Source organism: Globicephala melas, chromosome 13 (assembly GCF_963455315.2).
Source record: "Globicephala melas chromosome 13, mGloMel1.2, whole genome shotgun sequence".
Classification (NCBI taxonomy): domain Eukaryota; kingdom Metazoa; phylum Chordata; class Mammalia; order Artiodactyla; family Delphinidae; genus Globicephala; species Globicephala melas.
Genome location: NC_083326.1, coordinates 88,911,499 through 88,937,948, shown reverse-complemented (window position 1 = coordinate 88,937,948; position 26,450 = coordinate 88,911,499). Strand labels below are relative to the sequence as shown.

The window sequence follows — 26,450 nt, the reverse complement described above, 5'->3', positions numbered from 1 at the left end:
TTCTCAGCCTGGGTGGGACGCCCGGGTCATCAGGCAAAGCCAGGACACCCAGGCCGGCGGAGGGGCCTCCTGAAGGCGGGGGACAGGGGCCCTGTGCGAGCCCTCTGCACCAGCTGGGCTGGCAGGCTCCCTGTGGACGGGAGGCCCAGAGCCGGGGTCAGGCTGGCTCAGCCCCTGCGAGAGGCACAGGCTGCAAGTGGGACCCACGAGGAGTACAGAGGCGAGTTGAAGGAGAGAGTCACGTCTTAGATTTGCTTTTCTGCTCTATCTATAACAAGAAAATAATATTCTGCCGCTTCTCATAATTATAATTGTGGTTATAATTAATATCTATAGTGATTATATTAATAATTTCATTTAATTGTTAGTATAAATAATAGAAATTATTTAAATAATGATTTATTATTAATTACATAGTGATTACAACTAAAACTATACAATTTATAATAATTAGTATCTATTAATTATATAGTTATAATTAATGATTATATAGTAATATAATTAATAACTATGTTACTCATTTAAAATAATTGAGTTATACTTAGTTATAATTATAATTTCTATAGTTATTCTATAATAGGATAATATTCTATGTCAAGAACTGATTATTTCTTTGTGTTTTTAAAAAATATTTATTTATATTATTTGGCCGTGCTGCGCCTTACTTGCGGCATGCAGGATCTGCGTTGCCACGTGCAGGATCCTTTAGCTGCGGCAGGCATGTGGGATCTAGTTCCCTGACTGGGGACAGAACCCTGGCCCCCTGCATTGGGAGCACAGAATCTTAACCACTGGACCCCCAGAGAAGTCCCGAAACGATTCTCTCTTAAATCACGGATGAGTTGAGTGAGGGCCCAGGGGTCTCTGCTGGGCTGAAGGGACCTCAAAAGCCACCTTTGGGCCCATGGGCAGCTGTGCATCAGCCGGGCCGCCTGCTGGGCAGGGGTCCAGGCAACCCATCCTGGGTCCCTGACTGGCGCCCACCTGCAGTTCCGTGCAGGGCCCAACTCGTCCCAGGAAAGCTCAGGCCTGCGGGAGGGAGCGACGACACCCTCTGGGAGAGCCACGCCCCTGCCAGGGGAGACGGGCAGCAGGACCCTCCAGACCCGAGAGCCCACCTTGCTCCTCAAAGGCAGACCTGAAAGCCTCGGGTCTGGCTCGGGGGCCCTGACCCCACCCTTACCACTCGGCTGTCCGCCCCCCACCTGCAGCCAGACGTGTCCAGTCCTCTCAGTCCGCAGCCCCCTCAGGACGTGCTCTCATTTAATTCCGGGTCCACCCCGCAAGGGAAGCGTAAGGGCTTTAGGAAACGCTGTGCTTCTTACAGTAAGAGCAGGTCTACGTCTGCCCCACTGCAGCCAGTAGGCAAAGCGATGCCTCTTAACAGACTCTGCACCGCAACTTCAGGTGCCACCCGAGACAGGCCCCATGGCGGCGCCCAGAGGCCCCCTGCTAGCCCGGAGCGGGGGCCCCCAGCACGCTGGCGCCTCTAAACCACTGCTGCTCGCGCTGGGGGCCTGTGTGAGAATGAGGCCACCCCACCCTTGGAGCTTCCAAGCCACGCGAGGCCAGAATTTGCATTTCTTTTCTTGGTTTTTAGGGCAAAAGATATTTTAATACATATAACGAAGAACCACAGCCAAAATGTGTGTAAAGAACATCTACAAACCAACAAAGTTAAACAGAAAAGTGGACAGAGGTTGCTTGACCAGACTCCTCAGCACTGAAGACACGTGTGAAGAGTATAGCTCTCACGTTCAGAGTTCTTATCACAATAAAAAGTGCTTTAAAGTACTCGTACTAATACTAATAATTGGCGTTTCTAGCAAGTTCCCAGGTGCTGCTGGCACGGCTCCAGGGACCCCACTTTGAGAACCAGGGGTGGGAAGCGGTCCCCGCTCCCTGAGAAGCTCGGGTGTGGCCTCGAGCCCAGGAAGACACTCCTCTTGTTACTGGGGCCTCATTACCACGAGCGCAAAGGTGTTTATCAGATGTTCACTGTGAGACGCGTCATCATGGTCTGGGCAACTTCTGTTGACTTCACTCTTCTGCACCTCCCCCCCCACCTCCTCCCCAGGTGCCCCCTCCCCAGGTGCCCCCCTCCCCAGGTGCCCTCCTCCCCAGGTGCCCCCTCCCCAGGTGCCCCCCTCCAGGTGCCCCCTCCAGGTGCCCCCCTCCAGGTGCCCCCTCCCCAGGTGCCCCCTCCCCAGGTGCCCCCCTCCCCAGGTGCCCCCCTCCAGGTGCCCCCTCCCCAGGTGTCCCCTCTCCAGGTGCCCCCCTCCAGGTGCCCCCTCTCCAGGTGCCCCCCTCCAGGTGCCCCCTCCCCAGGTGCCCCCTCCCCAGGTGCCCCCTCCCCAGGTGCCCCCTCTCCAGCAGGTCTGATATTTATCTTTAAATAGACACGTATCCTTGCAAAACGTGTAGGATTGTTTTGTGTGTGTTTTCCAGTCACGCCAGTGGTATTGTGTTTCCACATCTCAATCTGTTTCCCCTCCTTTTTCTCATCAAACCCTGCCTGTCACCATGTTTCCACGTTGCTGTATGCGTGTCTGGTCCCCGCCACTGTGCCCACCACATTTCACTCATCCATCCCTTTGTCTGGAACACTCAGCAGGCCCCCAGCTCCCAGTCCCTCAACAACAACCAACACATAACCTCATCGCTTCTTGGACGTGTAAGAATTTACCCAGTGCCGCAAAGCCCAGATGTCTGAAAGCGTGTCCCTGCGGCCCAGCATCCTGCCCCACCGTCACCCTTGCGCTGGCCGAGGATGGAGAGGCCGGCTACCAGCCCAGGACACCAGGGGCACCGGCAGCACCAGAGGCTGGGGAGGCAGGGGAGGCAGGGGAAGCAGGGAGGCTCCTCCCCTAGAGCCTCAGGGTGACGCAGGAGATGGACGGGCCCCGCGCTGGACAGCTGGGTTCACCCAGTGGAGGACCACTGAGCTCTGTTCTCACCCAGACGCTCCAAGGACAAAGCTGGTGGCAGAAGCTGAGCTCTGCTGGAATAAACAGATAAGACGACCCCTCCCGAGGTCAGGGAAACTGCCCTGTCTGCACATGCGCAGGAAGGCTTCTTGCGGGTCAGAAAGGGAGGGGGCACCTCCCACAAGCCTCTGCAGCGGGATCTTAGTGGCGGTGCGCAGGCTGCTCTCTCTCGTTGTGGTGCTCCAGAGTGCATGGGCTCAAGAACTGCGGCGTGCGGGCTTAGCTGTCCTGCGGCAACTTAGTTCCCTCACTAGGGATTGAACCCACGTCCCCTGCCTTGGAAGGTGGATTCTTAACCACTGGACCACCAGGGAATCCCAATTACTCTTGTTTTAAGCCTTGGAGTTTGTGGTGTTTGTTACGTGGCCCCAGGACACTAATTCCCCCAATTCTCCATGTACCCCTCGTCATTCCCCACGGGACGTGTGTTCTTGTTACCACTTTACAGGTGGGGACCCTGAGGCCTAGCCAGGCCACGTCACTTGCCCACAGTGGTAGAGCCAGGTCAGCGTCTCCCTCCATGCACAACCTCCTCCCCATGCCTGAAGAGGAAGGACCTTCCCTCCCCCCAGCCCGGGGCCAGCGGAGGCTCCGCGGTTTGACAGCCTTCCAGTTCAGAGGTGAGGTCCGTGTTCCCTCCCTCGAGGCTGGGAGCACAGCCGGTGGCCCTGGGTGACTTCTGAAGCAGGGTCATTAAAGGCCACGCAGCGTCCACCTGCTCTCAGAGCCCTGGCCGCTCCGTGGAATCCACAGGCCCGAGGCCCCCAGAGCCACAGAACCAGCCCTGGGAGTCCAGCTGCCTCCAAAGGACCCGGCCCTGCCCTCGAATCACCGCCAGGCCCCCCACCGGCCCGCTGGGGCCCCAGACACTGTGGAGCGACGTGAGCCATCCCAGGGGGCCCTGCCTCTGAATTCCTGACCCAGAGAACTTGGGAACATAGTAAAATGCTGCTTCTTGCCACCGAGTTTGGGGCGGTTTGTTTCACAGGAACAGTAAGGGGAGGGACAGGAGGCCTGCGGGCAAATGCACACATCGTCCCAGAGACTGTCAGGGCTGCACCCTGCCTGGGGAGGCTCTCCTGGAGGCCCCGATCTCACAGCTTGCGATGGGCCTCCAGATCCCAGCCGGCATCATGCGGGGAGGGGAGCAGCGCTGAAGTGCTTTGCCCGAGAGACAGGCCAGGCAGAGAACGGGCCACAGCGCGGGGAGCAGGGCCAGGGGCTCCTTCTTCTGGCAAGGGACCCAGATTTCCAGGCAAATGCTCACCTGTCTGCCTCCGCTAAATGGGGGTGAGCGCCAAGGAGAGGCCCTGCCACTCGGGACCATCCCTCCCCTCTGCCCCCCAACTGAGACTGGTTCAGCGGCAGCCTCTGCAGCTTCTGGGGTGGCGAGGATGCAGAGGGAGGGATACAGAAGGTGTCACAGCACAGACACTGTCACATTCTCCCGGGAGAACACCTGACCACACGTTTAATATTTAATCCACTTCCCAGGAATCTGTTGTGTCCAGTAACCCTAGAAATTAGTAACGGCCTCTCAGAAATTCAAACAAATTCCTCACGGGTCAGAAAAGAAAGGGGGGGGGGCTTCCCTGGTGGCACAGTGGTTGAGAGTCCGCCTGCCGATGCAGGGGACATGGGTTCGTGCCCCGGTCCGGGAAGATTCCACATGCCGCGGAGCGGCTGGGCCCGTGAGCCATGGCCGCTGAGCCTGCGCATCCGGAGCCTGTGCTCCGCAACGGGAGACGCCGCAACAGTGAGAGGCCCGCGTACCGCAAAAAAAAAAAAAAAAAAAAAAATCGCAGCTCAGGGGACATGCGGGGCGGCCAGTCAGCGAGAATGCCACATGCACACACTGTGTTGTCATGTTTCCGAGGCAGACGGGTGGCTGGGGCGCACGAGCCCTGTGATGTGATGCTGGGATTTTTCATTAAAGGGATGCTGGGGAGAGGGCAGATATGCACCAAGCTGGCAACCACGGTCGTGTCTGGGACTGGGGTCTCGGGGACTGTTTTCTAAATAGATTTAAATTTATTTATTTATTTATTTTTGGCTGCATCGGGTCTTCGCTGCTGCACGTGGGCTTTCTCTAGTTGCAGCGAGCGGGGGCTACTCTTTGTTGCAGTGCGTGGGCTTCTCATTGCGGTGGCTTCTCTTGTTGCGGAGCACGGGCTCTAGGCGCGCGGGCTCAGTAGTTGTGGCATGTGGACTTGGTAGTTGTGGCTCATGGGCTCTAGAGCACAGGCTCAGTAGTTGTGGTGCACGGGCTTAGTTGCTCCGCGGCACGTGGGATCTTCCCGGACCAGGGCTCGAACCTGTGTCCCCTGCACTGGCAGGTGGATTCTTAACCACTGCACCACCAGGGAAGCCCAATCCCGGGGACTATTAATGGTCAGTTTCTGTAAAAGGGAGAAAGCATAACTCACCTACAGATACAAATGGACGCGTATCAGAGAGTCGATTTAACCGTTAACTAATGAAACAGCTGATAAAACTTCAAACTGTTCCTGGGGGGACCCGAGAGCAGGCCTACCGGGAGAACTGAAGTGAATCCCCCAAACTGATGCAAAGCTGCCCCCTTCCACCTGCGGGGGGGACACCACCGTCCCTCCTACAGACCAAGTTCATTCCGTGGACAAGGACTGTTTGCATAGCTCTTGGTCATGTCCACCAAAGAAGACCCAGAGACAGACAGACAGACCAGGAAGGTCGCTAGACCAGGGGTGGGCAAGCTGTGGCCCGCAGGCCGGATCTGACCCCGACTTTGTAGAGAGTTTTATAGGCACACAGCGTTCACGTCCGCGCTGTCCTGGCGGCTTTCTACAGCAGAGGTGAGCTGCTGCCCCTGGCCACCCTCTGGGCTTTCCAGAGCCTCGTGGCTGCCCCCCCGGGCAGTGCCCATCTCCCAGAGCAGTCTCCTGGGAATCTCCTTGATCACTGCAGAGCCTCACAGGTCCTCCATGTGCGGCTTTCCCTTCCCACCGACGTCCATCTCTATAGTAACTGAGGTCTTTATAATGAGCACAAATGAACTGTGTGGAGAAGAAACATTTTGCCCTATTTTAGCACATCTGTCTCGGCAGGCCTTTAAGCCTCAAGCAATGCCAGTGGTCCAGGCCTCCTCTGACCTCGACACGCCGTACTCAACGACCTCAATGGCTCCGGCTCTGACCTAGAACAGCCCAGACCTCAGGGAGCTCAGCCCCGACGTCCCAGCCGCCCCAGCTCCTACGAGGAGAGCAGAGACCAGCTGTCCCCCCGCAAGCCCTGTGCAGGCTGCAGGCTCAGGAGCGAGATCGACGTTGTAGTGGTTTCATGCCTCTAAGTTTTGGACTGATTTCCTATGCAGCCACAGCCCCTGGAACCGCCCACTTTGTGGATGAGAGGACCGAGGCCTGGAGGGGCTGGGCAACTTTCCTGAGCACAGAGCGGGGCACCAGCCGGTGGGCACTGAGGCCGTGACCTCACCAGGCCGTGATCAGCTGGGAGCAGGGGTGGGGCCCCGGGAGGCTTCCATTAACGGAGGATGCCCCACGGAGGAGGGCGGCTCAGTGCTAGGGGCCAGCTGCTGCCCCCCACCCCGTGCCCCCAGCCCAGCGGGAAAGCCCTGGTGGGGGCGCACGTTCCCCAAGGTCTACGCCCTGGCTGTTTCAGGAGGCACCTCTCGGACATCCGGTTCTCTGCAGCTTCCTTGCTACATGCCCGTTAAATGCTTGAGCACTCCTATCGCTGGAGAGTGTTCTCCGCGTCTCGTGATACGTTCCTCATTACGCGTGTGACTGTGACTTAATCATCCAACAGCCCCATTCGTCTCCTGGAGGGAGACAGAGAGACAGACAGGGAGACAGAGGGACAGAGGGACAGACAGGGCTGGCCTGTTTGTGCAGCAGGACCAGGGGACGGCGCCCCGGGCACACAGCAGGCAGCGCCCCCCCAACATCGGGCCACCCCCGCCCTCCCTCCAAGCTTTTCTGAAACCCTGGACCCGACAGCCCTGGAGCCGTGGCATCGTGCAGCGGGGTAGTCAGCGGGGGCCCGCCGCAGATGCAGGAAGGGGTCCCCCATGTCCCTGGCTCACTGGGTCTCAGTAACTCGAGAGGCAGGACCACGGGTCGTGCAGGAAACAGCGCGTCCCTGTGTTTCTGCCGCGGGGTTGAAACTCTACTTCAAGCTCCGGCTCCGGATGCGGCAGAAATGAGGTCTCTGCTGCTCACGGTCCCCCCTTTCCCCGGTGGGGTCGGGACAGGTGTATGTGCCGGGAACAGAGAAGCAGCGTTTGAGTCAGGAGGAGGGCAGGCTGCCCTGAGATGGGCAGCAGGGAAACCACCGTCACCCTGAGCGAATGAGGCAGGGAGGCAGGGCCCGGGCCGTCTGGGCAGGCACACCCACGGCGGGGGCTCCTTGCGAGGAGCCTGGACTCAAGGCACTTGGGAAGGACTCGGCGGCCCCCTGGCACGCAAGGTACTACCTGTCCTCACTGGCACCCCGAGAGACCCTCTTCCCCTCCGTGAGGCTCCCGCCTGCCCTGCTGCCCCTGGCGATCCTGGACGCCCCGTCCAAGACCGTCCGCCAACCTTTCTACTCTGGAGGTGCCTCCCGGCCTGCCCCGGACCCTCCTCATAGCGGGGTATCAACCCCCTTACTGCTTGGCGGGGTGGCAGGTGCAGGGACTCTCTTTCTCAGGGGCCCTCCAACATCAGGCACTCAAGACCATCCCCACCCTGACACCAACTACAAGTCCAAGGCCCCTGAGATCCCCTCGGGTTGGACAACCCCCCGGGAGGACTACCCGAGCCCCCTCAGGGCTCTGTGCTCACGGTCCTGGTTCACTGCAGCGAGGGGGCGTGAAGTACCCCGGCCAAGGGAAGGCGCAGGACAGACCCCGGAGATCCCCGACCACGAGCGTCCGGTGTCTTCCCCATGGGCCCTGACGTGTGACAGCACACGCACGGGGTGCTGCCAGCCAGGGGCTCCCCGCCTCAGCGTCCCGATTTTACCGGGGCTGTGGGACCCACGTGGCTGTCCCCAGTGTCCAGCCCCTCCGGAGGGGGAGCGGATGCCACTCAGCCCAAAGCCCCGCCGTGACCCCCATCGGGGACTCTGACGGGCCGCGGCCCCACAGACGGCACTCCCATCAGGATGCCCGGGGCCTCGGGTCCCTCCTGGAGCCGGACAAAGGCCAGCCCTCAATTTCAACCAGGTTAAATCCCCCACCAGATGCCAGACTCCCGGGGGCGGGCATGACAGGCTGGCAGTCCAGAATGCATGGACCTCCCTCCTATAGACCCCAGCCCAGGTGCTGCCACCCGAGGGTCCTGGCTCTGCGCGTCCACTCAGGTTTCCGATTCCTGCTGGAGGCCTGGGGCTGACCCAGCTCCGAGTGGCCACCTGGCCTTGGAGGGAGAAGACGGCAGAGCCCACTCCATGGGGCCCCGAGCATGCCTGTGGGGACTTCTGGCCTCCAGACACCTTCCCATGGACATGGGCCTCCTCTTGAAACAGGAGAGGTCAGGATACACACCATTCACGGGCGACAGAAAGTTCTAGAACTATACACAGGCAACGGTCACATATCATGGATGCACAAATGCCACTGACTCATGCATTTTTATAAATTTATTTTATCTATTTTTGGCTGCACTGGTCTTCATTGCAGTGGCTTCTCTTGTTGCAAAGCACAGGCTCTAGGCACACGGGCTTCGGTAGTTGTGGCTCGCGGGCTCTGGAGTGCAGCCTCAGTAGTTGTGGTGCACGGGCTCAGTAGCTGTGGATCGCGGGCTCTAGAGCACAGGCTCAGTAGTTGTGGCGCACGGGCTTAGTTGCTCTGTGGCATGTGGGACCTTCCCAGACCAGGGCTCGAACCCGTGTCCCCTGCGTGGCAGGTGGATTCTTAACCACTGTGCCACCAGGGAAGTCCCTGAATCACGCATTTGACAGTGGTTAGTTTGATGTTTTGTGGATTTCACTTTAACTTTTAAAATTTAGTGCATCTCAAATATCAAACGGGGCATACTTAAGCTAAAAAGGTATTCATTGTGTCTGAAATCTTTTTTTAAGCAATTTGTAAAAACTGGACCTAGGAAACAACAGCGTCCCCAGCGCCACAAACAAAACGTCTACGTGGGCAGGTGGAGGGAGGCTTTGGGCAGGTGCACCTGGCCTCTCCCCCGGCGCGGGAAGCATGAGGGTCTGTGCGGGCGAAGTGGCAGCAGAGGAGAGGGTGGGTTACGGGGCTGGGGAGCGAGCAGGCTTCCTCATCTCCCCACACGCTGCCCTTTCACTTGAGCTCCTAGTTAGGCGCGTGCCGCTTTGTAACTTACAAAGGCCAGACAACCCGGGGCGGGGCTGTAGTTAAGGAAAGGCAGCGGGCTTCCCCTTTGTCCTCCTCCCAGGGAGCCGCTGGCGGGCTGAGGCTGCCAGTCGCGGGTTCGCTGGTGCCTGTCTTTTCTTCTTTTTAAACATACAAACGTTTACTCTTTCTAAGCGCCTGCATTCTTGTCTCTGGGCTCAGAGGTGGGTTGCTCACAAGCGGCTCAGGATGGTCTCCTGGTACAGACCAGGGAGCCGCTATGTCCTCCGCCCTCAGGTACACCTGCCCGAGGCCCTTCCCTCCCTCCGCCCGCCCACATAGACATCTTCCTTGATCCCAGGTGGTTCCAAAGCCCTTGAAAGTCTGAGCTTGTACCTCCCCTGGAGCCAGGAGCCCTGCAGTCAGCCCCATGTGCCCCGGAGGCTGTCCCGGCCACCCCTCGGGCTCCTGAAGGACAGGCAGAGCCCCAGCGGTGGCCCCAGTCCCCCCGTTCAGTTCTTACCTCCAACCCACCACGCGGCCTCCCAGCCAACCTCACAGCTGCTGGGAGGGGCACTCTCACCCCCCTTCCCCCACGGACAACCAGGGCCAGAGGACAGGAAATGGGGACCTGCCGGAGGGCAAACACGGCAGAGTGCAGCTGCCCGGGGAACCAGCGCGGCTACGGGCCACAGCCAGGACCTACGGGAGCGCAGGACGCCGAATGCAGACAAGACCAAGAGAGACCGTTCAAGTGTTTTGTAGTTTGTAAATTTTTTTACACAGTGGCATTTTTCAAGAAAAGCGGGAGGCCTCAGGCCGTCCAGCACTGCCCCCTGGCATCCCCACACAAGGCACGGCGGCCTCTGGCCCACTGGACACTCCTGGTGCCAGACGGCCCGGCTCTCTCAAGACCGCCCACCCCCGCCCCCCGCTCCAGGCAAGCCCTGCGCCCCAGGGACAAGGCGGTTTCCAGCTCAGTAACAGACGTGGGAAGACGGGTGAAGGGCACCGGGGCCACGTGGTGTGCTGCTACCAGCAGCGTGCACTGGGACCCCGGGCCGGTGGGGGGTACCTGGACACCAGACTGGCGGAACCCTTCCCTGCTGTGACTCCAGGGTGCCCACCACGAGCTCCCACCCTGCTCCCCGGGGGGAGGGGCAGGGCGGGGCCAGGAGTGGGGCACAGGAGGCGGAGGGCAGCGAGGTGTCTTATCTCCCTGTGGGCTGCCCCACCCCGTGCCCCCACCAGCCCCTGCCAACCGTGGGCCGGCTCCAGGCGTGTGCCGGACCAAGTGGGTTTTTTTTAAAGGAAACGGGGTCACTACCAGAGCCGGAAAACCCGCCACCTTTGGCACAAAAGAAACCTCTAAAAGATAACCGTGGAAACAATCGGGCTGCTGGCCCACTCTGCTCAGGGGATGGAGGAATGAACCAGCCCCGCCTGTAACCCCTCGATGGGGCAGACGCTCACCCCCGGACTCACTGTGCTTCTGGGGACAAAGGTGACCTCAGTAGGGCCTGGCCAGGCACAGAGAGCTCGTGCCCCTCTCTGTGCTCCCCGCCGAGACTGACCGGGGCACAGAGCCACCCCGTCACTCCCACGTCACAGTCTAACTGCAGCAGACAGGCTCTCACGGCCGCCCCGTGTCAGGAAGCACAGCGATGCAGAGAGCCTGGCGCGTCTTGGGGGGGAATCGCGGGGGCCGACAAAAGCCACGACCCGGCGCGCTTGTAACTTGAGGCCCTGGAAGCAGGGGCTGCCCTGCAGCGCCCCCCATACCCCACCTCGCCCCTCCCCACCAGGCCGCAGGGAAGGGAGGGCCCCGAGCAGCACCCTCCGGTGAGGCCAGCAGGGTAGGCGGGTGGAGGGGCGGCAGGTGGACGGCACTCTGACCCCAGCCCCAGGGGCACAGGTGAAGGACCTGCACCTCCCGAGACCCCCGCCCACCAGCACCCCCCAGCAGCTTTCCCACAAGACCATCTGTCGGGGGCAGCGGGGCGCGCAGGGTCAGCTCAGCGTGAAGTGCTGGGCACAGAGGTCGCCCCGCCGGCCCAGCAGGCCCTGGGCCGGGATGAACTCCAATGGCACTGGCTCGGGCCCTTTTTTCTGCAGGTCCTGCTCGAATATCTGCGGGGCGGGGACAGGCGGCCGGTCAGGCGCCCCGTGCTGCACGGCCCTCACTGCCCAGCGCCCGGCCCGCCTCACGGCCTCACCTGGAAGGCGGTGAGCTCCAGAAGCGGCGCGATGCTGACCTCGGCTTCGGACAGTGCCTGGTTAATGGCGCTGGCGGCCTTGGACACCTCGGGGTGGTAATGCTGCTGGAGGGCCTGGAGAGGCACATGGGATGTCACCGCCCCTCGTGGGCAAAGCGAGGGGCACAGGACGCACTGAGCAGGGGACCATCCCACCACCTCCGCAGGCCAGGGACAGGACAGACGGAGGCAAAGGCTCCCCTGGGTGAGCGAAGTGACAAGGCAAGGTGGGATCCTTGGGGACCTGGAAGAGATGCTGGCAGGGGCGTGCAGGTGGGGCTGGGTGGGAGGCCGAGGGGGAGCGCCCAGGTGGGGCGGCTCCAGGAAGCCCAGGGAGTGACCGGCAGGCAGGGCGCCCTCACCTGCAGCTCCCACAGGGAGCTCTCCAGGGCTCGGCTCCGGGCAGGGTCCTCCTCTTGGGGGTCATAGGGGTCGGCGTCCAGCTCTAGGAACGAGACCCAGGCTCCAGTCTGCCACCTGCACCCACGTGCTGGCCTCTTGGCCAGGCCTCCCAGGGGCTCCGGCCACACTCACCAGGGCCCCTGGGGCGGTGCACGAGGACGCGGCAGGCTGGGTGTCTGCGCAGCAGGTTGCAGATAAAGGGCAGGACCGTGAGTAGAGCCTCGGGGGGTGCTGTCAGGGCCAGGCGGGCCAGGCGCTTGGTGAAGGCAGCCACCAGGTAGGCAGGCAGATGCCTGGGGGGGCGGGGGGGGGGAGGCGTAAGACTCCACCCCTCTGTGCCAGCCCCCAGCTCCCGTCCTGGCCTGCGGGCCCCGCAGCCCCACAGGGATGGGCGGGGCCCAGGCAGCAATGCGGCTCTGAGCCAGGCCAGGTGTCCCCAGCCCCGCCCCCACTCACGAGGACGACAGGAAGAGGTCAGCCAGGTGGAAGAAGCGCGCCCGGTACTTGACGTGGAAGACAGACGGGTCGAGCAAGCCATACAGCTTCCGGTAGAAGTCAGGGTACTCCCTGGCGGGGGAGGTGAGTGACGGAGCACGTGTCGGGGCAGAGCCACAAACAGAACAGATCAGGAATCCCGGTCGGGGTCACGGATGAACGTCACGGATGAACGGGCAGAGCTGAAAAGCCCTCAGACCCCGAGGCGAACACTCACAGGTTGTGCTTATGAATCAGGATGAAAAGTCCGTTCAAAGCCAGGAGGCTGACGGCTCCACCTGCAGACAGACGCGCAGCCGTGGAGCCCAACCTGACGGCACACCCCCGCCGGCTGCCTGGCCCGGGGCTGCAGAGCCCCCCCCCACCGCCGCCGCCCTGGTCCCGCTGCTCCCGGCTCCGGGGCCCACCAGGCGCTCCCTGCTCACCGACGTCACAGGCGCGGGCGAGGAAGTCGATCATGAGGCTGGGCTGCGCCAGGTGAGGCAGGATGGAGTCATGCATGATCACCAGCACCTTCTTGCAGATGCGGAGAGGCAGCTGCCGGAAGCAGCAGTCAGGTCGGTGCGGCCCGCCCCGCCTGCTGGAGCCCAGCCCCGGGGTCCCTCCCCCACCCCTACCTGGTGCTTGAGGAAGCCGAGCCACATCTGCTGGAAGGCCTTCCTGTGCTCCTGTGGGGAGGCGGCAGGGTGGGCGTGCCCACGCTCCCAGTCGTGCCCACTCTCCTCCTGCCTCCGCTACGGAGCCAGGAACTAAGAAACCCCAGCGAGAGAACACCTCCCTCTCGGCCACAGGCCCTGTGTTCACAGCCGCCCTGGCAGTGACACTCAGCCCCAGAGAGGTCTGGGCAGGCCGCCTCTGACCTCCGGGAACCGTGCCTGGGCCCTAGGGGCCTCCTGTGACCCCGGTGGCTAACAAGGCCAGGAAGGGGGCGCTAGCCCAGGACCGGGGGATTCCCAGGGAAACCACCACCCACCCAGAGCGTCTCACCCTCAGATGAACGACCTTCCACTTGTCCGAGAGCTCTGCAGATAAAGCGAGGGATCACCCGACATGGGAGAAGGCCGGGGCCCTGCCCTCCCGCCCTCCCAGCCCCAGCGCTTACCCGCGTGCTTCACGTAGAAGCTGGGGGGGGCGCTCTCCTGGCGGGGCAGGCTCACGGAGGACAGCAGCGTGAAGGCGTTGTTCCAAAAAGCGAGGGGCACCTGCCGCAGACCTGGCCTGAGCACCTGGACGCCGCGTGCCCGTCACCCCCCTGGCCCCATCCTCCCCGGACCCAGGCGGCTCACCTCAGGGCGCCCATCAGTGGCCCGGGCCACAGCGTCCGCCGCGGCCTGCATCGTGTGGTAGCGGATGTCGTCGTGTTCCAGGTACTCCCGGAACTGACAGAGCAACAGGGAGCGGTCCTCTTCTGGAGAGAGCAGGCCTCCTACCACCGACTGCAGGGGAGGGGGAACAAGGTGGTAAGCACCTCTCTGACCCCCAGAACAGGCGGCCCAGGTGTGGAGCTCACATAGCAGAGTCTGGGGAGGGCTTCCAGAGGCCCCCCAAACCCCACAACCCACAGGCAGCCGGGGAGACCCGCAAGCGGGCAGCCTGGGCCTCACCTTGAAGAGCTGGTAGGGGAACAGATAGTTGCCTTCCCACTTGGGCTTCTCCAGGGGGTGTTCGCCCTCCAGCTGCACGAACTTCATGAGGGTGCTGAGGGCCAGCTCCTAGGAGGGGTGGCAAAGGGACCGCGAGGCGCCCGCCACACGTCACCCCTGCAGACAGGCCCACAGAGCTCCCCCGGCCCTCAGGCCTGAACACCCGCAAGATAAAGCTCCTGTGAGAATCAGGAGACAGGACGGACGCAGCCACACCCAGAGGAACCAGCCACAGAAGGAGACAGCACCCTCACCTGGACCGGCACCTGCAGCCACGGCCCCAGACCCCTCGCAGACCCCTGCGCGGGCAAGTAAGGCTAGCGGCCCAGACTCACCTTGATCCGAAAGGAGGAGCGAGCCAAGAGCTCCCCCAGGCGGTTGCAGCAGCTGTGGTACCGGTGCCGCATCCACACCCTGTACTTGCGAGTGGCCCCCCGGGACCCTGCAGGTGGGGCAGGGCGGTCAGCCCACACCGACGCCCGCACACGCCAGACAGGACCCAGCCCCACCCTCCCCCTGCTCTCTACTCAGCCCAGCCGAGGAATGAGTGAAAAACGAGTCACTGTGGTTCCAGACCTGGGGCAGGACCAGCACGTTCCCCCAGGCAGGATCCTCTCTCCTTTCACCCCAAGACCCAGACGCGCCAAGGCCTGAGCCACAGAACTCTAAGCCTCCATGGAATTAACAGTCAACTATACGCATCATCAAATCCCACAAGAGGCGCAAAACAGGACCAACAGTTCCACCCCACCCAACCTTTACTTACACCTGGCTTCAACGCCCCTATTACCCACCCCTTCCCCCAAACACAATCTCCCGATCCCACCGACCCGCATGGCCTATGATGGAGTTCTGGGGCGGGGGGGGGCTCATCCCATGTTAGCAAGATCCCCCTCTAACCTTGTCAGAGACCAGGCCCTCCTGGACACTGACCTGCCATGACCATCTCCTCAGAGGGCAGCTGGCCCACAAACAGCTCTCCGCGGGCCAGCAGGGCCCCGAAAAGTCGGCTGCATGCGCGCACCGCTTCGTGGACCTCCTCCTGGTCCTCAGACTGCGGGGAGATGCCGGTCGCGGGGTGCCCCGCCTGAAGCTGTGGCCCCTGCCCCCTTTCCCGACCAGGACCCCAGCCCCACCCCACCCCACCCCTGAGCCCGCGTGACCCTCCCATCCCACCTCTGCCAAACCCCGCACCCGACCCTCCAACCTGGGAGCCCTGCGAGACTGGAGAATACCCCCAGAAAAGTCTTGAACTCCGCTTTGCAATTAGCTGCCGCATTCCGAACCCAAGCCCCACCTCGTCAGAGCCCGAGAAGGCCCCCATTCTGGTCTCCAACCCCGGGACCCGGCCGCGACCCCCGCCGCTCCCCACGGGCCCCCACCTGCAGCACGGCCAGGATGTCGAACACGGCGTTGGCCTTGCCTCGGTTTGCCAGCACCGCCTCCACCAGGCGGCCCAACGCCCGGCGCGCGCCCCCAGGGCCGGCTTCCCCTTCCATGCCGCCACCCCACGCGGCAGAGACCAACTCAGCCGCCCACCGGCTCCGCCTCCCGGCGCGCCACTGACGTCACCGCCGGCGCCTGATGACGTCGCGCCCCGCCCCCTCGTCATCGTGGCGCGTCGGGCCGGACTGGCGCGCGGCGGGTGGCATGGCGCTCTTCCACGTTGCGCGGTACGCGGGCCCCGAGGCGGCCGGGGCGGAGGCCGAGGCGGACGGCCGGGCTCGCGCGCTGCTGGAGCGGCTGCGGTGCCGGGCCCGAGAGCGGGAGCTGCAGAAGCAGCCGCCGCAGCAAGAACCCTCGGAGCCCGCGCAGACCGCTCAGGCGGCGGGGAAGCGGCGACGGCGGCCGCGCAGAACGCGGAGGCGCAAGAGCGGCGGGGCGCCGCGGAGCCCGCACGCACCTCCCTGCAAGCGGCGGAAGGCGGACGACGAGGATGAGGACGCGGGCGCAGGTAGGGCCTCGCGGGGCGGGGCCCTGGGACTCGGGACCGCGTGGGGCTGACGCGCCGCCCCGCCCCCGTTTCTGCCGCGCAGAGAGCAGCGAGGAGGCGCCGGCGGGGAACAGCGTGGGCGCCGAAGCCGCGGGGTCGCCGGAGGGCCAGGGCGGACCGCCCCCCGAAGAGGCTTCTGGTCCCCCAGCCCACGCACTGGTGCTCGGGGGCTTTGGGAGGAGCAAGGCGCCAAAGGTGAGCGGCCCGGGGGGGAGGCTGCAGCGCTGGGGTGGCTGTCGTTACCGCGGCTTGTGTTCGTGGGACGGCTTGGAGGACGGTGCTTTCGCCTGATGGGTGTATGGTTTGTGTTCGGTGAGTGAACACCTGAGCCGGCCGACTGCTGATGTCTTAGCATCCTCGTTTACGGTTTGAATCCTGTGCAAACTCGGCACTTCTACTTTCAATTGTAAGAGTTCTCTTTCTTTTCCGAAACCAGCGGGTTGACTTGGTTTCCGTGCTGCTGTCACAGAGATCTCTCTAAACAGCTTCGCTTCCTTGGTGTACATTTAAGGAGCTTCCACTGTGCTCACCAATCTAGCGAACAAAATGGGAGATCCTACCAGGCCTACCAGGTTCCTGGGCGAGTAGCAGATTTATGTCAGCATAAGATTTCAGTAGTCGAATACGTGAGTTAAAGGATGTTTGGAGCGTGATCGTCATCATGAAGAATAAGAGAGGCTGGGCAGAGTGCCCTTGGGGAGATCCACTTTGAGTTGGAATCAGAAGACAGGGATCAGCCTGGTTAAGGTGTGGTGGGGGCAGGGGGGTGTGTGCCAGGGAGAGGGCCGAGTTGGGGCAAAGGCCCTGAGGTAGCAATGAGTTTGTTGTGTAAAACGACAGAGGGTTTGTACGGTTGGTGCAGAGCCAGTGATAGCAAACAGGTCACGGACACCTTGTGGGTGTAGTCCGGAGCACAGATGTCATTGGGGCACGGGTGTTACTAGGTGCGAAGGTGCCCCTGGGTGGTCTGGCTCAGGGAGTGGCGCTTTCTGGTATGTATTTTTCACGCCTTTTAAAGGCTTTTCACGCCTTTTAAAGGCTTTTCACGCCTTTTAAAGGAGAGTGAGACGTGGGCGGTCTAGGAGAAGCTAGAAAGTTTGTCTCTTTCCTGCGGCCTCTTCAGCCTGAGTGTCTTGAGCGCTTGGCTCATGGGGCCCTGCTCTGCTGGCCTGGCGGGTTTGGGAGCGTTCACCGCATCTCTTTCTCTTTCCCTCTGTGATAGGTCCAGCCTTTCCTGCCAGCATGGCTGGCTGAGCCAAGCTGCGTTGGAAAGAGTGTCACCGAAGGCCTGGTGCCTATTGAGGATATCCCGGAAGTCCACCCGGACCTGCGGAAGAGGCTGCGGGCTCAGGGCATCTCGTCCTACTTTCCAGGTGCCCCTGCTCTGCGCAGGTGGGGTGGGGTGGCGGTGGGAGCAGGGTTTCCTTCCAGAGCATCTTCTCCCAGAACCGGGCAAGGCCCTCGCTCAGCAGCTGTCCACACAGGCAGCCTGTGCACACGTCCGGTGGCAGGTGTGGTCCTGGCCTCGGCACCTCCAGCCTCTCAGCACTCCGGGAGGCTCTGGTGCGGACCTTGAGCGAGAGCCCAGCCCAGAGGTCACAGACAGGGAGGCGGCCGTCTCTGGTGCCTGTGCTGGTACTGGGTGTCCCTGCACCGATGTGACGTGCGTCTCGCCGTTCCTTGTCCAGTGCAGGCAGCAGTGATTCCCGCTCTCCTGGAGAGCGCAGCCAACGGGTTTCTGGTAAGCAGAGGCGGCTACCGGCCTAGCGACCTCTGTGTGTCTGCCCCAACGGGCAGTGGGAAGACACTGGCCTTCGTCATCCCTGTGGTGCAGGTGAGCGCAGAGAGCCCTCGCCCTCCAGGCGGGTCTGCAGGCAGGAGCGGCTGACGCGGGCGCGGGCGGACGCGGGGGGCGGGCTGACGCGGCGGCTGTCTACCCCGCAGGCCCTGCTACGGCGAGCCGTGTGCCAGGTTCGGGCCCTGGTTGTGCTGCCGACCAAGGAGCTGGCCCAGCAGGTACGTGGGCCCATGCCTGGAGGTCAGAGCCGGGGGCTTCGTCACTGCGGCGCGGGGCCTCGGGTCGCGCTGTTCATGGCTGCTTTTCCTCCAGGTGAGCAAAGTGTTCAGCGTCTACACAGATGCCACTCCTCTTCGGGTCGCCCTGGTCACCGGACAGAAGTCGCTGGCCAAGGAGCAGGAGAGTCTCGTGCAGGACACGTAGGTTCCTCCGGTCTGTGGGCTCCTCCGAGAGGTGGGCTCGCTCTGCAGCCGCATCGTAGCCATCTGGCCCCGGGGAGCAGAGCGCTGCCGTCCACAGGGTCCCCACTTCGGGGGGGTGGTCAGTGCAGGGCGGCCCTCCTGAGCCACTCTCCGTTCCACAGAGCAGACGGCTTCCGCTGCCTGGCAGACATCGTGGTGGCCACCCCTGGCCGCCTGGTAGACCACGTCGAGCAGACCCCAGGATTCAGCCTCCAGCATCTCCGCTTCCTGGTAGGTGGCCCACGTGGAGGGAGGCCCGGGCCCAGACCCGAAGCTGACCACGGCCCCCCCGCCCCGCAGGTCATCGATGAGGCCGACCGCGTGATAGACAGCATGCACCAGGCCTGGCTGCCGCGGGTGGTGGCCGCGGCCTTTCCCAGTGAGGGCAGTAGGGATCCCTTTGCTCTGCTCCAGAGAACACAGCCCCGGGCTGTGACTGCAGCCAGGTACCAGGCCCTGCACTCTGCTCTGCGCCCAGTGGGGCCGCCCTGAGCTGGTCCCCTCCGCTGTCCCCCGTCTGAGACGCTCTCCCACCAGGCTGGGGTGCTGTTTTCCCAGCGTGCCCTCCCTTTCCAGCGTCTGCTGCCCCCAGATGCCACTGCAGAAACTACTCTTCTCAGCCACTCTGACCCAGAACCCCGAAAAGCTGCAGCAGCTTGGCCTCTACCGGCCCCGGCTCTTTTCCACGGGGTCGGTGCACGGGGGCCTCAGAGACCCTGACGTGGACGTGGCCGGGGACTTGGGCGGGAAGTATACCTTCCCTGCGGGGCTCACGGTGAGCAGGGCACTTGGAGGGGGGAGGGGGCGCGTCTAGGCACCGGGCTGTGGCCAACCTCACGCCGTCCCCCACAGCATCGCTACGTGCCCTGCAGCCTCCGTCTCAAGCCGTTGGTCGTCCTGCACTTGATCCTGGAGATGAATCTCTCAAGGGTTCTGTGTTTCACCAACTCCCGTGAGAACTCCCACAGGTGAGGCCCGCGTGGTGCAGGGACTGGAGGGGAGAGGAGGTGGTTCCCCCAGCCCACCCGGCTCTGGCCTCTCCCGCCCAGGCTGTTCCTGCTAGTCCAGGCTTTCGGGGGCGTGCGCGTGGCCGACTTTTCCTCCCGCTACGGGCCTGGCGCTAGGAAGCTGATCTTGAAGCGCTTTCAGCAGGGGAAGATCCAGCTGTGAGTACCTGGGAAGACAGGCCGGGGTCCTGCTCTGGGGAGGGCGCTCGCTCCGGCGTCAGCCTGGGTTCCTGAAGGGCGCCTCGGGCCCTCCCCAGCTCCGTGGCGGGGTCCCCAGCAGGGCGGGAAGGGGCGTGTGTCCCTGCTCCCGGCCTCAGGCAGGGCCCGTGGCCCCTTGTGTCCTGCCAGCCTCATCAGCACCGACGCCACGGCCCGCGGCATCGACGTGCAGGGCGTGCAGCTGGTGGTGAACTACGACGCCCCCCAGTACCTGCGGACCTACGTGCACCGGTGCGGGACTGGCCTTGGGTCTGGGGAGGGGGTGGCTTGTGGAGAAAGCCTGGTCCCAACAGCCCTCAGGGGCTGGGGGCCACAGCTCTGGAGGAGGCTGTGCTCCGTTTCAGGGTTGGAAGAACCGCCCGCGCCGGAAAATCCGGACAGGCCTTCACGCTGCTCCTCGAGGTGCAGGTCAGCCTGGGGGTCTCAGCCCGAGGTGGGGCCCAGGCGGGGCGGGAGCCTCTTCCCCTCACGTGCTCCTTCCCCGCAGGAGAGGAGGTTCGTCCGGATGCTCAGGGAAGGCGGGGTGCCCAGGCTGGAGCGGCACGACGCCCCCAGTGAGCTCCTGCAGCCGCTGGTCCCACGGTACCAGGAGGCCCTGTCCCAGCTGGAGAGGGCCGTCAGGGTGAGGCGCCACGGGGGCTCGTCTTGGGACAGCCGAGGTGGAGGGAGGAGACGGCAGGGGGCCCCACGGCCCGGAGGGGTCCGGCACCGAACTGGCTTTCCGAGCGGGCGTGGGGATGGGGTGTCTCTGCCCTCGGGGGTGGAGGGCGGGGCCGGCCGCAAGGAGTGAGCGGCGGGTGGCGCCTGCCAACCCCTGCCAACTGCCACCCCCGCCACCCCCGCAGGAGGAGCAGAGGCAGAAGGCAGCCTAGGCCGGGGCTCTGCCCTCGTGGTGGGGGAGCCGCCTCCTTTCTGGAAACATCCCGAGCACCGGTTGCTGGACGCACAAGCAGGAGACGGGGATTCCTCAGCTGAGCGAGCCTCGGTCCCCAAGCACGCTGCTGCCCTGGACACAAGGCTCCGGCCCAGGCCTGAGACCTTCCAGGGGGCACAAGGTCAGCCCCCTGTCGGGTGGTCTTTCTGGAAGCAAGTCTCCAGTGAAACTGTTTACACTCCCCCGGAGCTGACGGGGTGGCGTCTGCCACGCGTTAGGCTGTAAATTGGGGATCAGCCTTGAGGTACCTTCAGGAATTCAGTTCTTCTAACAGCGTAAGCCACCACCCTGCGTGGGAGAGATGGCCCTGAGTCCCTCGCTGTTGGGGTGAACGGCCGGCTGCTAAGTAGCCGTTCCCCGCAAGGCGTCACAGAGACCGGAGGATGCGCTGCGAGGTCATCGTGGCTGTACTTCACGATTAGTCATCGCGTGTGTGAGACGAGTGTCCAGGAAACAGGCTTCAGAGCACTGACCGCCGTCTCTGAGAAAGCTTCGTTTCCAAGAGTCACGTGTTGACAGAGCCTTAATGGGAATGAACCGCAGCTCCTTGTGTTGGCAGAATCACCACCATGAGTCCTGGCGTCCCGTGTGCTCGCTGTCGCCCGAGTGGACGTCATGGGGCAGAGTGGGCAGCTTACGGGAGAGCACGCGGACCAGGACTCGGGTCGCACCAGCCCGGACCTCTCGGGGCTGTAAACGCACCCTGCATACCGAACCCGCTCACATTTCAGTCCAGGCTTCGCACGGGACCCGGGGGGCGGCACAGCCATGCACAGCCTCTGAGAGGCGGCTTCCCAGTCTGTGGATTGTATCTCAATAAAGCATCTGTTTAAAAACACATACGGACTTCTTCCCTGGTGACGCAGTGGTTAGGAATCTGCCCACCAATGCAGGGGACACAGGTTCAAACCCTGGTCCGGGAAGATCCCACATGCCGCAGAGCAACAAAGCCCGGGTGCCACAACTACCGAGCCTGCATTCTAGAGCGCACGAGCCACAACTACTGAGCCTGTGCTCTAGAGCCCACGAGCCACAACTACTGAGCCTGTGTGCCACAACTGCTGAGCCTGTGCTCTAGAGCCCGCGAGCCACAACTACCGAATCCTGTGTGCCTAGAGCCCGTGCTCCGCAACAAGAGAAGCCACCGCAATGAGAAGCCCGCGCACCGCAACAAAGAGTAGCCCCCGCTTGTCGCAACTAGAGAAAGCCCCCGTGCAGCAATGAAGACCCAATGCAGCCAAAAATAAGTAAGTAAATTAATTTTTTTAAATAAATAAATAAAATTTAAAAAAATAGTGAACACACGTGCCCCTGGGTGATAGGATTGCTGGAAATACCAGATTGCCTCCTCAGCCTGCCTTTCCTTTTACATTCAGTCACGCTTGTGTCAGAAGACGGGAAGAGGCCCAGGCAGGTGACTGAAGACAACGGCTGAGCTTTTAGAAGTTTCGTAATATTGATAATTGCCAGCAGAACAAAGAATTCCGATGTCACCTTTACTGAGCATTGCGGAGTGGCCGGGCGCGTGGGGACAGGAGAGAAGCTGCAGCGTGTGCGGAGGCCCCGAGCCTGCCCACGGGTTCCGGGAAGAGGTTGAAGTGGAGGCTGGGGCCTGGGAGCATGCAGCCACTCATGGGGGCACCGCAGGCGCTGCCGCTGCCGCGGGAGACTGAGCAGAAGCACCTCGGCTGTGGCCTGTCCCGAGCCTTCCTGCCCCTCACTTCCGGGAGGGGGGGCCCAGGAGTAGCAAAGTGACCACCAGGCGGAAACGACATTGCCTGCTTTCGCCCTTCACTTTGAACTTGGAGATACAGGGCCTCCCCTGCACCTGCTGGGTCTCTGGGGCCTTGGGCATCTGGGAGACGGGCGGTAGTGGTGTCTTCAAGGCAGGCTGCGGTGTGCAGGTCACTTTGCTGTTGGGTTTCAACAGCGACTTGCTGGGCATTTATCTGGAAAAGAAGACGACTTCAGAGAAAAGCGAAGTAGCAGGAGTTAACAGCGTCTAAGCCAATCATTCATACTGCAGAACAAACTCAGAGAGAGATCAGGTTTGTCATTACCAGAAGCAGGGGGATTGGGTGAGATGGTCGAAAGGTACAAACTTCCCTTTATTAGATAAATAAGTATTAGGAATGTAATGTACAACATGACAAATATAACACTGCTGTAGGTTACACATGACGTGTATGAGAGCTGTTAAGAGTAAATCCTGAGTTCTCACCACAAGGAAAACATTTTTTTTCTATTTAATGTTCTATCTGTGTGAGATGGCGGACGTTCGTTAAACTTACTGTGATAATCACTCCATGATGTGTAAGTCAGGTCATTATGCTGCACACCTTAGACGTATACAGTGCTGTATGTCAATGATATCTCAATAAAACTGGGAGAAATAAGAAGCAGAGAGTGAAGGGGGCGCGAACGTGGCAGACCAGCCTCGCAGGCATTCCTGCTGCCACCGCACACACAGCAGGGTGGGCACAGATGCTCTGTGCTGGCAGGAACTGAGCTCACAAAGGCTCCAGGGGGACCTCAGACCCCGGAACTGCATCCCCCGAGGGTTAGAACTGATCAGGGTTAGGACTGAGCAGGGCCGGGCCGGGACCCACCGGTCCAGCAGCTGTGCTGGTCGTCCGACGGCCCTGGGATGGCTGTTCGGCCCTCCTGGGGGGACCCTTCGGCCAGGCCGGCCCACGAGCACCAAGGCACGCAGATGACAGCGTGGCCTTGGTGCAACCATTCTGCTGCCCTCGCCCCCCTGGGCACGCGGGGCAAGGATGGGGAGCGAGGCACCTGCAGGTCTCGTCACCCAGGAAGGCCCCAGGTGCTGCCTCTCAGAAGGCTGGAGGGGAGGTGCCGCTCTCTGGTGCAGCGAAGGCTCCCTCCTGCTGAAGAGCAGTCTAGACTGTGCCCACCGGTGCTCCTGGGAGCACACACCCCTGGCAAGTGTGCAAAGGGGTGCTGTGGCCTGCCAGCTTCTCCTCCCCCGGGTACATCGACGCCTTCTGGTACAAGAGACAGAGGAGGCGGGTGGCGAGGCCACAGCCGCAGCTCTGGACACATGTGCCGTGTCTGCGAACCCGCACCCCCAGAGCATCACGACAGAGCCATGAAAAGGCAAATAAGGGGACTGTCAGGTACCATCCAATACTCCGTCTACGACTGGATGCCGCCCATCACCCCACACTCCTCTCTGTGAATCCCTATTCCCGCTCCATTGCCCCCACAGATCTAATGTATTTTATGCTTGGAATTATTTTATAGACCCCCGATCATGCGTCCCTGCAATAGAAATGTGCTCCAGAATTGACCACAAGGCTCTAAGTGTTCAAAAATAATAATCTTCTGGCCGCTGAGCCTGCGCGTCCGGAGCCTGTGCTCCGCAACGAGAGAGGCCACGACAGTGAGAGGCCCGCGTACCGCAAAATAATAATAATAATCTTCTGGATTGAGAAATCGGTACGATTATTATTGGTATGCAAGTAATCAAAATGACAAGTGTGTTACAGTTATGGTAAATAATTACTAAACATAAAAAGTAAAATTTAATAGATGGAGAGGGCTAATCTGTTTTCTTCAGTTAGTTCCTATGCCCACAAGGCTCAGCGTCAACTCTATTCTTATTTTTCCAATTTATAAATCAAAACACTGAAAAAACCCCATTCCCATAAATAAGCCGATGGCACCAGAGAGCTTTGTTGTCGAAACGTCACTCGATCCTTTGGTCCCTTTCTGAGCTCTGTGAGGTCTGTTGCCAAAATCTACGTCCAGTGCTCTCAGTTGGAAGGATGGGTCCTCCAGGTCGTGCGGAGACACAAAGCAGAAGCTGCCACCTGGAAGCCGCTGCATCCCCGCCCCCAGCCTTCCTGAGAGCGTCCTGTCCTCAGACTTGTGCCCACGCGAGCGGGCATGGTGGGTGGAGGGACACCCTAAAGAAGCGGCTCCCGTGAAGCCATCCGCGCGGCACCCCTGTTTATCCCAACCCTCTGTTTATCCCAACCCTCGGAAGAACTCTCCGGTTTCTGTAGTTACCACTGAGAAGTTAGCCATCGGTCTAACTGTCCTTCTGCAGGTGATCTGTGTGTTCCCTCCACTCCTGTGACCTCTCCTTGCCTCCCGAGTTTACCGTTGGCCTAAATGTGTCTGCGGGGAATCTTTTCTTTATCCTGTTTGAGACCTTCTGGCTTTCCTGAATCTCTGGATTGGCACCGTAAGCCAATCGTCCTCAGATATTACCTGTCTCGCATTCTCTTCTGGAGCTCAACTCCGACATTAGACCTCTCACCCCTCTGCCATCTGTCTCTCCACGCATCTTTCTTTCTTCCTGTTCTTCGTGTTGCAGTAGGTTGATTTTCTCCAGATCTCTCTGTCACTAATTCTCAAATGTACTGTTTACTCTCCCATGAAGTTTTTAAAAACTGCAGTAGAATTTGCATACAGGGGACCTCTCTGGCAGTCCAGTGGTTAGGACTCCACGCTTCCACTGCAGGGGACACGAGTTCGATCCATGGTTGGAGAACTAAGATGCCACGTGCCACACAGCTTGGCCAAAAAATAAAATTCAAAATGTTCTAAATTAAAAAAAAAAATTTAATAATGAATTTGCATTGAGTAAAAATCCCCCCCCCCCTTTTTTCTGCCTGCACTGGGTCTTTGTTGCTGCGCGGGCTTCTCATTGTGGTGGCTTCTCTTGTTGCAGAGCACGGGCTCTAGGTGCGCAGGCTTCAGTAGTTGCAGCACGTGGGCTCGGTAGTTGTGGCACGCGGGCTCAGTAGTTGTGGCGCACGGGCTTAGTTGCTCCACGGCATGTGGGATCTTCCCAGACCAGGGTTCGAACCCGTGTCTCCTGCATTGGCAGGCGGATTCTTAACCACCATGCCACCAGGGAAGTCCCCAAAATCACCCTTTTTGATGTATGGTTTTATGAGTGTTGACAAAGGCCTGTGGTCATGTAACCACCAACGCAATCGAGAACAGGACATTTCCATCACCCACCAAATCCCCAATGGCTCTTTTGAAGTCAGTCCTTCCCCCCCCCCCGCCCCCATCCCACCCGAGACCTCTGAGCTATAGTCTGACCCTATCGTTTTGCCGACTCCAGGACGTCATATAAGTGAGATCATAGAGTATGTAGCCTTTTGTGTCTGGCCTCTTTTGCACAGTACAGTCGAGTTTCCCCCCTGCCGTCTGAGCACCAGCAGCCTGGTCCTGCTACCTGAGTGCCACGTCATCGTCCGGAGGGGCCATGGTTTGCTTCTCCATCTGGCAGTTGAATGACTGGGCTGCTTCCAGTTTGGGGAGATTACGAATAAAGCTGCTATAAACATTTGCATACAGGTTATCATGTGGATGTGTGTTTTCACTTCTGTGTAAACTGTGAGAAGTGAGATTGCTGGGTCAGAGAGTAAATGATTGTTTAAGTAAAATACATAAGAAACTGCCGAGCTGTTTGCAACGGGGCTTGGCTCTTGGGCGCCGCCCACCGGCAAGGCACGGGAGCAGGCCACTCCTCACCCTCACTAGCCCAGGTCCTCGTTTTTTAGCTGGTGTGTCCTTGTATCTCCTTGTGGTTTTAATTTGTATTTCCCTAATGAAAGGATACTGACATCTTTTCATGTGCTTATTTGCCATTCTTAGAGCTTATTTGGTGAAGTGTTTGTTCAAATCTTTTGTCCACTTTTAAAAATGAGTCTTTCTTTTGTAAAAAAAAATATTTGGTTGCACCACGCCTTACTTGCAGTAGGTGGGTTCCTTAGTTGCAGCTCATGGGCTCCTTAGTTGCAGTTCGCCAGCTCCTTAGTTGTGGCACGCAAACTCTAAGTTGAGGCATGCATGTGGGATCTAGTTCCCTGACCAGGGATTGAACCCGGGCCGCCTGCATTGGGAGTGCAGAGTCTTAACCACTTCGCCACCAGGGAAGTTCCAAAAATGAGTTATTTTCTTGTTATGGAGTTCTGACAATTTTTT

At 60.7% G+C, this 26,450-nt stretch overlaps 2 protein-coding genes across 2 annotated transcripts; one reads left to right on the top strand and one right to left on the bottom strand.

Moving 5' to 3' along the window:
- Positions 1-8,627: 8,627 nt before the first annotated feature.
- NOC4L (nucleolar complex associated 4 homolog) lies at positions 8,628-16,019 on the bottom strand. Its single transcript, XM_030859916.2, has 15 exons — positions 15,454-16,019; positions 15,005-15,125; positions 14,407-14,513; positions 14,033-14,140; positions 13,715-13,864; positions 13,531-13,630; positions 13,416-13,450; positions 13,046-13,096; positions 12,854-12,965; positions 12,646-12,706; positions 12,390-12,500; positions 12,066-12,226; positions 11,894-11,976; positions 11,493-11,606; positions 8,628-11,406 (listed from the first exon to the last, which is right to left on the bottom strand). Exons 1-15 carry the CDS (start codon positions 15,568-15,570, stop codon positions 11,287-11,289), a joined length of 1,551 nt encoding a protein of 516 aa, XP_030715776.1. The 5' UTR covers positions 15,571-16,019; the 3' UTR covers positions 8,628-11,286.
- DDX51 (DEAD-box helicase 51) lies at positions 15,695-21,321 on the top strand. The gene is given in 15 exon segments (XM_030859915.2): positions 15,695-16,051; positions 16,053-16,259; positions 17,287-17,437; positions 17,753-17,898; positions 18,009-18,080; positions 18,175-18,281; positions 18,446-18,554; positions 18,624-18,769; positions 18,900-19,098; positions 19,176-19,291; positions 19,373-19,489; positions 19,679-19,780; positions 19,894-19,957; positions 20,037-20,171; positions 20,395-21,321. Coding segments are annotated over 15 exon segments (2,028 nt in total). The 5' UTR covers positions 15,695-15,721; the 3' UTR covers positions 20,422-21,321.
- The last annotated feature ends 5,129 nt before the right edge of the window (positions 21,322-26,450 follow it).